General features: G+C 36.7%; 1 protein-coding gene across 2 annotated transcripts in view; it reads right to left on the reverse strand.

Annotated features, from left to right (window-relative positions):
• Positions 1-904: 904 nt before the first annotated feature.
• Positions 905-13,240, reverse strand: part of LOC114652773 (limbin-like) — a 197,653-nt gene continuing 185,317 nt past the window's right edge. Inside the window, exons 21-23 of one of the 2 annotated variants that reach the window (XR_007935127.1) lie at positions 11,956-12,054; positions 2,633-3,088; positions 905-1,190 (exon numbers count right to left, since the gene is read on the reverse strand). Coding sequence is in view for 1 of the 2 variants with exons in the window: in XM_051928206.1 (XP_051784166.1) it covers positions 2,809-3,088; positions 11,956-12,054 (379 nt within the window). In the remaining variant the exon portion in view is untranslated. Of the gene's footprint in view, positions 1,191-2,112; positions 3,089-11,955; positions 12,055-13,240 lie in introns of those variants that run through there. The other variant, XM_051928206.1, reaches the window with a different exon arrangement.

The raw sequence follows: 13,240 nt of genomic DNA on the forward strand, positions 1-13,240 counted from the left end.
CTAGTGCCTCTAGAGGAACTCTTCTCCTCTATCCTGGAATAAACCAGACTATTTTTTCAGTACAAAACGAAAACTCGGAATAAACGTAACAATGAATTTGTTTAGTGAAGTAACTTGTGAGGATATTTGCAGTGAACCAAAACATTAGCTATTGCCATTAATATGCTTGGATGAAGAGCAAAAGTCAAGTTAAACAGTCTCAAAGTAACACCAGCAATACAAATGCAATAGTATGCAATTATGTATTTTTTTAGCCATTAAAGCTAAATAGTTTGGATAATCTGACTTAGTTATTGCCAGTCTTCAGCAAACAACTGCTCAGGCTCCCTGGGCATTCCAGTTTCACTGCAGGGAAACAACAGCACTGTAAAATGTTTGTATGTTTACTTTGATTAGTCCTCATTACATAGTTACTGTATTTAAAATGGTGGAAAAAACGACAAAGCCTCATTCTTGAGCCACATTATGTGCAAAGGCAAGATTAGCTAACCAGTATGTATTAAAAACCTCCAATTTATTTACAAGGGGAGGCATTGAGCATTACAATAACCGTATCTTATTACCAAAATGGAGTGTTTCTTAGTTGGCTCCTCATGAGCTCATAGCATCATTTTACCAGCTTATCGCAGTATAGGATAGAGTTGAGCCCAGGCCGAGAACCAAACAAGGATGGAGAGCCATCCACCAAAAGGCACACCTGCTAAACCAGGGCAATTTGCAGATGCCAATTAACGAAACACATTCATTTTTTAAATATGAGAGAAAACCAGAATAACCAGTGGAAATGCCACATAAACATCTGGAGAACTTTTAAACTGTACACAGACAGAGACCAGACCAAAACAACTCACTCTGGAGCTATGACAAAAAAGAGTGCTAGCCACTGTGCCACTGTGTTACCAATAATATTATTATTTTATTATTATAATTTTTTTCCCAAAATGCACTTAGTTTAAAGGCTATTTAGTTTAAATGGTTGAAGACATGTATTCCTTATTGCTGTAATATGGTCACTGCAAAGAAAACAGAATTACCTAAATAAAAATCAATAGTGTATTTTTGGAATAATTGTCATTTACAAATTACAAGTAATAAATAATAAATACAATTCTACCAAAATTCACAATTATTAATTGAGACATAGTGTATAATGAATGACAATATAGTTAGAAAAATAAATACAGTGGAACCTCGGTTCACGACCATAATTCGTTCCACAACTCTGGTCGTAAACCGAGTTGGTCGTGAACCGAAGCAATTTCTCCCATAGGATTGTATGTAAATACAATTAATCCGTTCCAGACCGTAGAAACTGTATGTAAATATATACATTTTTTCAGTTTTTAAGCACAAATATAGTTAATTATACCATAGAATGCACAGCGTAATGGTAAACTAAATGTAAAAACATTGAATAACACTGAGAAAACCTTTAACAACAGAGAAAACTAACACTGCAATAGTTCGCGCTATAGTGCTAGGAACCGCTCTCGCTAAAAACACTTTTTTTAATGAGTTTTAAGCACAGGGGAAAAAAGGAACATTTGAAAAATCCGTAATTTAATAAACCACCAAGAAAAGTAACACTGCAACAATGCAGGCTACGAACCGATCACTGGAAACAGAACTGAAAACAAAAACAAGCCTTCTCTAACTTATGCGTCCCTCAATCGCTCTGTGTGTGTGTGCGTCTCTCTTTTGCGAGCCTGGAGCGCTCCTGTGTGTGTGCGCGTCTCTCTCCTACCCCCCCCCCCCAGCCTGTGTGTGTGTGTGTGTGTGTGTGTGCGTGCGTCTCTCTTTTGCAAGCCTGGAGCACCTGTGTGTGTCTCTCTAGCGTGCCTCTCTCTCCCCCGCCTGTGTGTGCGTGCGTCTCTCTTTTGCGAGCCTGGAGCGCCTGTGTGTATTGTCACGCTTGGGTCACAGATTTGCACAGAGACACAGGAGGTTGTAGAAAAAAAGGAACTTTATTCAAAGCACTACAAACAAACATTTGTCTCTTTTCAACAGTTTAAACGTGCTCCATGACAAGTCAGAGATGACAGCTCCGCCAGGAGCACAGATTGTCTGAGAGAGAAAGAAGGAGAAGCAAGCAACCAATTTAACAAACTGAAAGAAGCCCGTGCAGGCTTTTTAAGAAGGCGGAACACCGCACGAGAGGCATATTACGCGACAGAGCCGGCAAGAAGGGAAAGGAGGAATGTGAAGGTAGTCTGTCCATGTTTCTTAGGGGTTTTCCCAGGGGCATCTGTATTCTCTGGGGGTGCGATCAGCTTTGCAGCTCACAGTGTGTCTGTCTAGAGCGCTCCTGTGTGTGTGCGCACACGCCTCTCTCGCGCGTGTTCCTGTGTGTGTGTGTGTGTGTACAGCCCTCTGTCTCTTGCGCTGCCTCTCTGTGTGTGTGTGTGTGTGCGCGTGTGTGCGTGCATGTGCGCTCGCGCTCTCTCTCGCTCGCTGCACAGGAAATGCACAGGGAGAGAATGAACATCAACAAACCGAAAGGGAACCTGGCTTGTTCGTATACCGAGTGTTTGGTCGTGAACCGAGGCAAAAGTTTGGCGAACTTTTTGGTCGTAAACCGAGTTGTACGTGTACCGAGACGTTCGTGAACCGAGGTTCCACTGTATTAAGTAACTGCTGTAGGGTGTAAAAATTATTACTATACTTCTTTTTATTGCATTGTGAAAAATTAGCCATGATAGCTTTCATGATGCTAGCAAATAACCATAAACAAAAAGAATGTACTGATGGTTACCTGAGCCACCAAATATAGTGGTGAAAAAAACCTCAATGCACAGAGGAAACAAATTATCATGGTATATCCATACTAGCAACTGCTGCCTTTTTCAAGTTCAAGAAGTTCCTCTTTTTCTTCTTCTTCTTGACAGACTTTTGCATAGACTCTTCTTGTTCTAATTTAGGACGAAAGATGAAAACCTCCTTTGTGTCTGAAACGTTCAGTGTCTCTGTTGCAGACTCCACAGCAGTGATGTGATTTTCAGAGATAGAATGTTCCTTAAGATTGTAAGGGTTCTCCAGGTGTGGAAAAGAAACTTGTTTCAGTAATTGCCCTTGCTTCTTCTTCAAAATGCTGAAAAAGGGCACAATATACAATTTGAGTCAAAGCAAATGAAAACTTTTGGAATTGGAAACACTAGAAAGTATGTTTTAAATAATGATGAAACTATTTTCCTTTGCTATTTTATATTTCATCCAATTCATACATGGTATACAGTGAAAATCGTTTAACACGAAACTGAGGGGACTGAAATATTTTTTCATGTTAAAAGAATTTCGTGTTAAAGGATATTACAAAAAAAAAAAACATACAGTATATTCAACAAAATTAAGTTTATTAGAGTACATTTTATTTACATAGATATGTATATATGCATGTATTTAATAAAAATGGGAGCATTCTGAGATCTCGCTTGTTTGAACCAAACAAGTAAAGCCGTCTCTAAATCCTCGTGCTTGGCCGTTCTCATCCGTTTTCGCTCTGGCTCAAACTTACTCCGTTCAAACATTTCCGCAATTTGCTCTCTTTTTTAAATTACTGTATTGTTGATAATGTAGAGTTAGCAATATCAAAATCTTTACAGATTTCCGTTTTCGTCTTCTGTTTTTGATCAACAGCCTTAAGATGCTCCATCTTCATTTTAAGCGAAATAGCAGTTTGCTTTCCCCCTGAGCTCTTTTCCATTGTGCTCGTAAAAAAAATTCTTCTAAAATAGAAAAAAAAACCGCGAACCAAACTCACTGATTTTTACTCACACTGCGATGTACTCGTCACCGAATTCCAAAGCTAACTGATGAGAGATGAGATGTTTTTGTGTGGCGTTTGTAGGGGTGGAGGGTGAAAGTAGCTTAGATAAACAAAATTGGCTCGTGTCACAGGCTATTCCGAGGGTATTTCAAAGCCAAGTTAGCCTCCTTTCTACGAAACATGTGAAACCACCTCTCCTTCATTTCACACCCCTCTTAAATCTCGCCTGCGCGGCTGGTGTTTTCCGTATTTTGTTCATTCCCAGAAGGGAAATCTTTTCATGTTAAGCGATTTTCGTTTCGTGTTAAGAGAAAAAAAATGCATGAAAATACATAGTAGTTTGTCGGGACCGTTGTATTATTTCGTGTTAACCGATATTTTGTCTTAAGCGTTTTCGCGTTAAATGTATTTCACTGTATTTTGTTTAGCATAAAATGTTTGTTTTCTGTTAGTAATGATGCAAATAACTTATCTCTTCATGCTGCATGTATATAGTACTTGATATAGGGCACAGTGTTAATGCAGTGCTACTAATGCTTAAATCATTCATGAGAAGTTACATTATACTGGATCTGGCTCAGATGCATGCAAAATATACTGAATCAGAAAGGTTGTGCTTCCACTATAATCTGCACACATCTAGATCAATATTAATGATTTCATTAACCACCATGTCTGATTATTTACTTTCCTGCACATTAACAAACATGCTGGATAACTTTCCAAAATGTGGTAAGAAGAACTACCCCACTTACAGCCTTGTACAGTATATGCTTATTTTTCTCTGTAAATGAATGGGTGACAATCACACTTTCACTTATCTACAGTGCATTCTTACTCAATATCAACCTCCTGTGGCCTTCACTGCTCTAAAGTTGATCGATTTTTCACTAAGCCATTGTGATATTCACACCATTTTGACACTTCTCTCAAAATATTTCCTAAATCAGATGAAAGAGCTTTTTGAAAAATACAGTAGGAAGAGCCTTCACAACTTTACATCTTGCAGTATATGGAAAGCCACGCAAAATCTCTTTACTAATTAATTATTATCATACCTAAATGCAAGCTGTGTGTTTTATTCTTTTGAGAGAACAACATTTAAAAGTACTTAGAAAATGACTCTCAAGTTAATTCTGCAAAAACATTACACATTCTTCCACTGTGTTTTTTAGGTTTGCAGAAATGTTTGAATATTTAGTAGCAGTGCTAACAACAAACCAGAAAGGAATGTCATTCCATAAGTATGATGAAGAAATCCAAAAAGCCTGTCATAAAATGTTTCTGATCAGCGAATAGCACACACAAAATGCTTCCTTTTAGTATTTTGTTAGTGAATATGATCGCATTATTGTACTCTAAAATATTCTACCCTTGACAGTCCACATTAAACAGTTTTCATTTTAAAGAAAGACAAAAATCAAGCTGTTATAAAATGTTATACTGAATTTTGTATTAAATAAATTAACAGAGGTCTTAGCTTGGCATTCAAAATAGTATGATGGGTACAATAGTGACATGTCCTCTGTCATGAAAAATAACCAAGTGTAAAAATATTTGTTGTCAAATAAAGGGCTTTATACGTTATATGACAATAATGATGAAGTAATATAAAATGTAGTATTATTATTAAAGAAACAAAAACTATTATTTGTAGGAGAAATATTAACATTTCAAAACTGATGCACTGAACACAGCAGCCCTGGGCACAAAGCAGAAAACAACCACTGTGCATAGTGACACTTCCGTTATAGTGACCACCCATATAGGAAGTTGTCAGTTACCTAAGTTACTTGTTTTTGGTAATGTAGTAGGAAAATTGGAGCAACTGCAGGAAAACTTACACAGATATGCAAGGAAAAACCATGGACAACAGCCAGGCGTGGGATTCAAACCCAAGAGGCAGCATGGGCGAATAACTGCTATACTTGTGCTGTCCATTATGGAAAAATTACAATGCATTATATTCTTATTTATTTAAAACAGAAGGAAAATCAGGGCTCTTTCAATACATGAAAACTTTTACAGATTTCAAGAGCAATAGCATTCAAAAGGTACCAGTAGTGAAAAATATATTTTAATAATAAAATATGAATACATTTTGTCTTTCTTTTTTAATTTGTTTTTAAAAGTAGACTTGTATCAATAGTAGACAGTGAGTAATTTTGCATTGCCCCATTGGGAACTGGGTTGAATTCACTGAATCTAAGGGCTATATTAGCTTACACAAATTTGGTAAACAATATGCCATAAATATTGGCTTTAATTATTACATTTTTTCTTTTCTGCACCTTGCTGTGTCCTACTGCTAGTATCTGCTAGCAGTCTTTGTTTTAACTGAACAGAAGTGCTAAAAACATTTAAAATGTTTGGTATATATATTGAATAAAAGTATTCATAGATAGATAGATAGATAGATAGATAGATAGATAGATAGATAGATAGATAGATAGATAGATAGATAGATAGATAGATAGATAGATAGATAGATAGATAGATAGATAGATAGATAGATAGATAGATACTATAAAGAAAGAAAAGTTCTGACTTGGCTGACACAGTCACTGTGATGCATTATTGGGATGTATTGCTGTTGAGATATAGTAGCTCCAGTAGCATTTATTGTCACACTTCTGCTGAGTAGTTTGTTGGCTGAAAGTACTCAGTGTTAGTGTGTCACAAAGAGAATGTACAGCATTGTTCATAATGGCACTTAGTTTTGTTTGAATTCTTTCCTTTGCTACTACCTCCTGGGGGTCCAGTGTGCATCCCATAACTGAACTTGCACTTTTACTTAGCCTGCTGATTCAAATGATCTTTAATTTAAATAATTTCGTAAGTGGCATAAATCATTACATAGTGCTTTACAAAAAAAGCACACAGAATGTGTCTTTATATGGATGTTAGAATTAAAGTGTTACTTTAAATGCTTAACATGCTAGTGTTTTTATTGTTTCCTTGCAAAATTAATATAACTTACATTTCTTTCACGCTTCCCATGCCTGAAACTAATGCACTTTGTGACTTAACACTTCTGTTTTATTCTTGATCCTAAATCTGAGGAAAATGTTTACTTTTCATATAAGCCAGGTACTTTTCGAAGTTATAGTGAGCTATTACTGAGTACAGGGTTATAAGTTATTTTGAAATATTACCCTGAACTAAATGTTCTCCATCCCCAAAAGTGCCATCTGTGTGGGCTTTAAATCCTCAGCTACACAACAGTGAGTTATCCTAGAATTCTGGTGTGCATTCCCTGCCAGTTACTTTTATTGGTTGAAATGAGAAACAAAGAATGTCAAAGAGACACAATGACCAACAGCAGTAGTCAATCAAAATATATTACTAAGTAAACTAACATGAGATCATAATCTATGCCAATAACTGCAAAAATGCTGATGTACAGAGAGTAAGCTTCATGTTAATGTCAGTCAGTTTTGATTATTATTGAATTTGCTTAAGACTTTGGTGACCTCATCATCTAAGGTAATTGTCTTGATTTTTCATTTGCAAAGGATAAATGTTGAGTATGAGTAGTTGTAATAGCTGAGCAGATGAACAGTGCACAGTGGAGGATGAGGAGGAGAGAGCAGCCTTTCAATCTACAGTAGTAAGAGTATGCAGAGGAAAAGATATTAGTAAAGGAAATCAGATAAATAAGGTAATTTGCACTCAAGTGACTTGTGATGTGATGTGACAGACATATCCTTGTTAGAAAGGGCCACAAAGAGAAGTGCAAAACAAGCAAATCAGCATGTGAAAGCTTAATCTGCAAGTGTGAGGGAAAAGAAATTAAATACAGAAGAGAAAGTCAATGCTGTATAAAGAAAAGGTCACTACAAGTGTATTGACAAACAACAGCTTTTCATCAAGCCTTCTGCTGATCTAGTTAATCAAAAATATTGCAAAACACTATACACTTGGAAATACTCCAATTAACTCAGAGAATTAACCTCTGACTTTCATAATGGATATAATGAAAGGTTATAGCCACTGTAGCTGAGGTTGATTTATCTTTAATTATTTTTTCATATATACCATGCAGATTTTTATAATTTCCTGCTAAAATTGGCAAATAGCTTGTTTGAATGTATTTGAAGAGTCCTGAATTGATCATTTATTTGGGACTGATTTTCTATTTTTTTATCTGGTTTACTGCATATCATGCTTTGCCGTTTTAAATACTGTATTTTGTTTGTCAGGACAAAGTCTCCTTTTAATTTTTGTTATGTGGTCTGCGTTTAATAATACATTAAATGCAGCATCCCAGTATGGTGGAAACTATTTTCAAATTAAAATGGGATAATACCTATTTTATTATATTACACATTTAAATTCATACAAACAATATATTTTCACACATACATTCACTGAAATTATTAAGAACACTGTGCTAACACTGGGTATGGCCTCCTTTTTTAGCCTTAACTCTTTGTAGCATAGATTCCACAAGATGTTGGGAACATTCCTTTGAGATTCTGAATCATATTGACATGAGCATCATACAATTTCTGCACATTCATGCTGCAAATCTCTTGTTCTACCACATCCCTAAGGTGTTCTATTGGATCAGCTCCAGAATCTGAGAAGGTCACTAAAGAATACTAAACACATTGTCATGCTTATGGAAGCAGTTTGAGACGACTTTTACTTTGTGACATAGTGGGTTATCATGTTGAAAAAAGCCATTAGGAAATGGAAAATTGTGGTCATGAAGAAATGCACAATCTCAACTACAATAATCCAAAAGGCTGTGACATTCAAGTGATGTTGATTGGTATTAATGGTCCCAAAGTGTGCCAACAAAACTTTCTAAAACACCATTACACCACCATAACCAGGCTAGACTAATGGTACAAGACAGGTTAGGTGCATTAATTCCTGATTTTGGCATTAAATCCTGACCTTATCATCTGTGTGGCTCAGTAGAAATCGAGATTCATCAGACCAGGTTACATTTTCTCAGTGTTCAACTGTCCAGTTTTAGTGAGCCTAAGCATACTGCAGCTTCTGCTTTCTATTCTTGATTAACAAGAGTGGAACCTGACATGGTCTTTTGCTGTTAAAGCCACTCTGCCTCAAGGCTCTGTGTGTTGTGCATTCTTAGATGCTTTTCTACTCACTACAGTTGTGCAGAGTGGCTATCTGAGTAACCATGGCCTTTCTTTTAGCTCAGACCAGTCTAGCCATTCTTTTCAGACCTCTCTTATCCGCAGAACTACCACTCACTTGATGTTTCTTTGTTTTTTGCACCATTCTGAGTAAACTGTAGAGACTGTGGTATGAGAAAATCCCGGGAGATGAGCAGTTACAAAAATACTCAAACCAGCGTATATGGCTCAATCAATCTCATGCCATGGTTGAAATCACTAAGATAACATTTTTCCCATTCCGGTGTTTGATGTGAACATTAACTGAAGCTTCTTTGACCTGTATCTGCATGATATTATGCAGTGTGTGTTGATGACTGGCTGATTAGATAACTGCATGGATGTTGTACAAGTGTTACTAATGAGTTGTCCAGCAGGTGTATGAATAGAGTATATAAATACACACACACATACTGTATACATGTATATACAGTATCATCTATTGAATATTATGCTAGTCAGGCAACTTGGGATTTCTTAGTTTTACTAATGTTATGACCACAGGGTATCAATATTACATTACATCTATTGGGACACTCAGTAGCCTACAAACTTGTAGCTGGGAGGCAACTCAAGATAAGGGTGCCACTGCTTTCTTGAGTAAAATGTATGGAGAGGAGGGAGAGAAGTGTTTTGTTACTTAAAAACACTGTGTTTTAAAGTGGAGTTGGAACAGACTGTGCTACTACACCCATTGAAGCACTACTTGGACAATAGTCCAGTGATAATGGCAGGAAAATGGCAATTAACAAATAAAAAGACACAGAGCATTATTACCCTTAGAAGTGTTTTTCATTTACCATTAAGGTCAGGTTAGGTTAGGGAGCATGTACTGGTACAACGTGTTGCTGCACCCACCTCACAACGAAACAGCTCGGGATCCTGGTTGGCAGCCCCCCAGGCAGACATGCAGTCCAGTCCCACCCTCCAGAAATAAACATTTATCTGCCGCAGCCAGGTGTTACGTGGGCATCCCCCTGGCCTGGTCCAGCCACTCTGGTCCTCAAAATTGAGAATTCTGTGAGCCGGATCACCCTTGAGGAATCGCTCCACATGGCCGTATTTCTGTAACTGATGCTCGCTCACAATGCAGGTAATGTGCCTCCTTTGGGACACCATGAGCAATCTCTTATTCAACACAAAGTCAAACCAGCGATACCCTCGGATTCTTCGAAGAGAACCAGTACTGAAGGAGTCCAATCTTCATCTCAGGTCACTGGATAGCGTCCATGTCTCACAACTATATAGCAACACAGGAAACACCAGTACTCTAAAGACTTTGAACTTCGTCCTTTTGTATAGATATCAGGAGTGCCACACACTCCTTTCCAGTGACCTCATGGCCTTCCATGCTCTCCCAATCCGTCTACTGACTTCACAGGAAGAGTCACCAGAGACAAGAATTTCAATGCCATTGTAAGTAAACCTCTCAACAATGTCGACAGTCTCTCCACAGACTTACACACTGCTGATGGCTGTGCCCAAGAGCTCATTAAAGGCCTGGATCTTGGTTTTTATCCAGGGCACTTGCAAGCCCAGACACTTAGACTCTTTGCAGAGTCTCTTGAGAGCCCCGATCAGAGCTTCCATGAACTACGTGAAGACCACAGCATCATCAGCAAAGTCAAGATCAGGGAATCTTTCTTCACCAACAGATGTCCCACAGCTGCTGGACCCCATGACCCTGCCCAACACCCAGTCCATGCAAGCATTGAAAACAGTATGAGCAAGAAGACAACCCTGATGAACCCCAGAATCAACTGGGAAAAACACAGAGGTTCTGCCTCCACTCTGCACAGCAAATTGCAAAAACTGTTCTAAATTGTTCTTTTCACTGGTAGTTTGTGTGTGTGTGTATATTTTATATATACATATAGGTTTAGGGAGGAGGTTTTAAATGAGATGCAGTTATTTAAGAGTGTGCAGGAATGGTGGGAGAAGAATAGCAAAGTTATATTAGGAGAAGGTGAAGAGATGTTAGGTAGGACAAGAAGGAACCCGCCCGGGGACAAAGAGACATGGTGGTGGAAGAGAGAGGTGTAGGATGTGATAAAGGTCCCAGAAAGACATTATCTCATTTTGACCTTTGCCGCAACAAGAACAGAGCTCCAGTTGATGGAACCTTTTGTTATATAATATATAACCATATACAAACACAGAAATACAAATACTGTACATATGCATTTGCAGTATATAAAATTCTGGCCTATTTACTAGATAACTGAAATATCTGGACCAACAATAAATAGACACAAAGTTATCTAAAGCTCTAGATGGCTAGCAGATTTGTCATTTTCTTTTTGGGTATCATGTTTTAATTCACTCGTAAACAGGCTGCTTGTTTCAAGCTGGGGGTGACTTATCTTTAATTATTTTTTCACACATACCATACAGATTTTGATAATTTCCTGCTATATTATTCAGCAGCTTGTTAGGTAAATTTTGACTCAATTCTGACAAGGCTGTGCCAAACAATGTGTTCTGTAATGTGTGTCACACAAGCTAAAATGCTTTTCTATATGCATAAAAAATTATGATATGATCCTACAGTTGTTAACAATTCAACTAAAATAACTGTGGACTCTGTGGGATGCAATTATTTAGTCAGGATTGGTACTTGAGAGGCATCTTATTTTTATGACAGTTCACGCTTCAGATCACACTGTGTAGGATGTCATGAGAAAGCTCATTCTAACAGCAAATTTGAAAGCTTGCCTTATTTTATATATTTTGAACTTACTGAGGCGTGTCTAGCAGTCAGACTCCAACAGAAGACAGACCAAAGCTTTGTGAATAGTGCTGTTAAATTATATTCATCCATTGAAAATAAATAAATATATATTTTTAGGTTTATTTAGAATCTTCACATCTCATTGAAATATGTTCTATGAACTTTTACTTTGTGCCATGTAAGATTCTAATAATCTAATATGTTACAGTACTGTACATCAACATGAATGAGAATGAAGCATGCAAAATGAAAAAGAAACACAGTTCTCTACACGGTTACTTCATGTTGACAGTATACATTTCAAAACTTACCTTCCTTTGTCTTTGCCCAAGTTGCCAGGCTTTGCATACTTTTTAGTAATTTCTTCTTTCAGCTTGATGTGCATTGGTTTCCTTGAGGTCTCCAGTTTCCTTTAAAATACAACAATGTCTCCATTAAGATTTTTGCAATTGTTCATGTCAACCAACTTTTATATTTTTATTTAGCAGCATTTGAAATCACTTATACATTATCAAGTTCTGTAGTTGGAAGTCAGATATAAAAGTAGCATTATACAGAAAAATACATTTACATTATTACCCTCAATCAATGATAAACAACATACGGTTAATTGGACGTTCAATGAAGACAACATGCAAACATAAAATTAAAGTGTTAAAGGATGAGTTTGGTATTTTTAAAAATGAAATTATAGCTTCACAACCATAATGTATATTATCTTACTACATGAAATTAAAATATAACTAGCCAGATGTTGTGTTTTATAATTGAGCTTATTGATACCAGCATCCCATTGTGAAAAATGTCACTTACTGAATATATCCATTAGTCAAAAATGTTATTGAATATTGATTCCTGTCTTGAAGTTATTATTGTCTACTTGTCTACAGAACATTGATGTCAATAACAGCATTTGGTGGCGACTTTCTGAGGGGAAAACATGGCATGGCATGAAGAAAGAAGCGAAAGAAATGAAGTTCAAAGCTGGTCTCTTTCAAAAATGGTTGAATTACGCATAAATATTTTATTTTTTGGTCTTTTACCCTCTTAAAACAGCAAGGACTCATTATTTTGTAATATGTATAACCTCAAGATAACTCTAGGATGCTGGCCTTAGAGGCAAAGTTTCAATTAAAAATCCATATCTGAATCTGGCAAATAAAAAGAAAAGACTAAAATTAGCAAAATATGGAATTACCCAGAAGTCCATCATCCAATGTCTGAGTTCTTTAGCACATTTTAATCTTTTCTTTTCACTGGCATTTGGCTCACAGAAATGTCACATAGAGCTGAAGAAATTCAACTGCTCTGAACTGTTAACTGCCTTATTTCTGCACAAACCGTCATTATTTTAGTATTTTTTTAAGCATTTTCTTTAAAGTTTAGTTTAAAAAAAAAAATAGACACATCAAACTGCAAATTGATTCATGTAAAAACCAAGTTCAACAGTGGTATTGTAACCTTGGTGCTGTGGAAGAATATTTCCAAGTTTCAATGTATAAACTGGGGTTTTATATGGGCTGATTGTTATAAATAAATGTACATAGCTGTTTCTAATGAGATACTGGCAAAATGTCCAGGGCTGATTCCTGGTCA

This window comes from Erpetoichthys calabaricus, chromosome 5 (genome assembly GCF_900747795.2).
Source record: "Erpetoichthys calabaricus chromosome 5, fErpCal1.3, whole genome shotgun sequence".
Taxonomy (NCBI): Eukaryota; Metazoa; Chordata; class Cladistia; order Polypteriformes; family Polypteridae; genus Erpetoichthys; species Erpetoichthys calabaricus.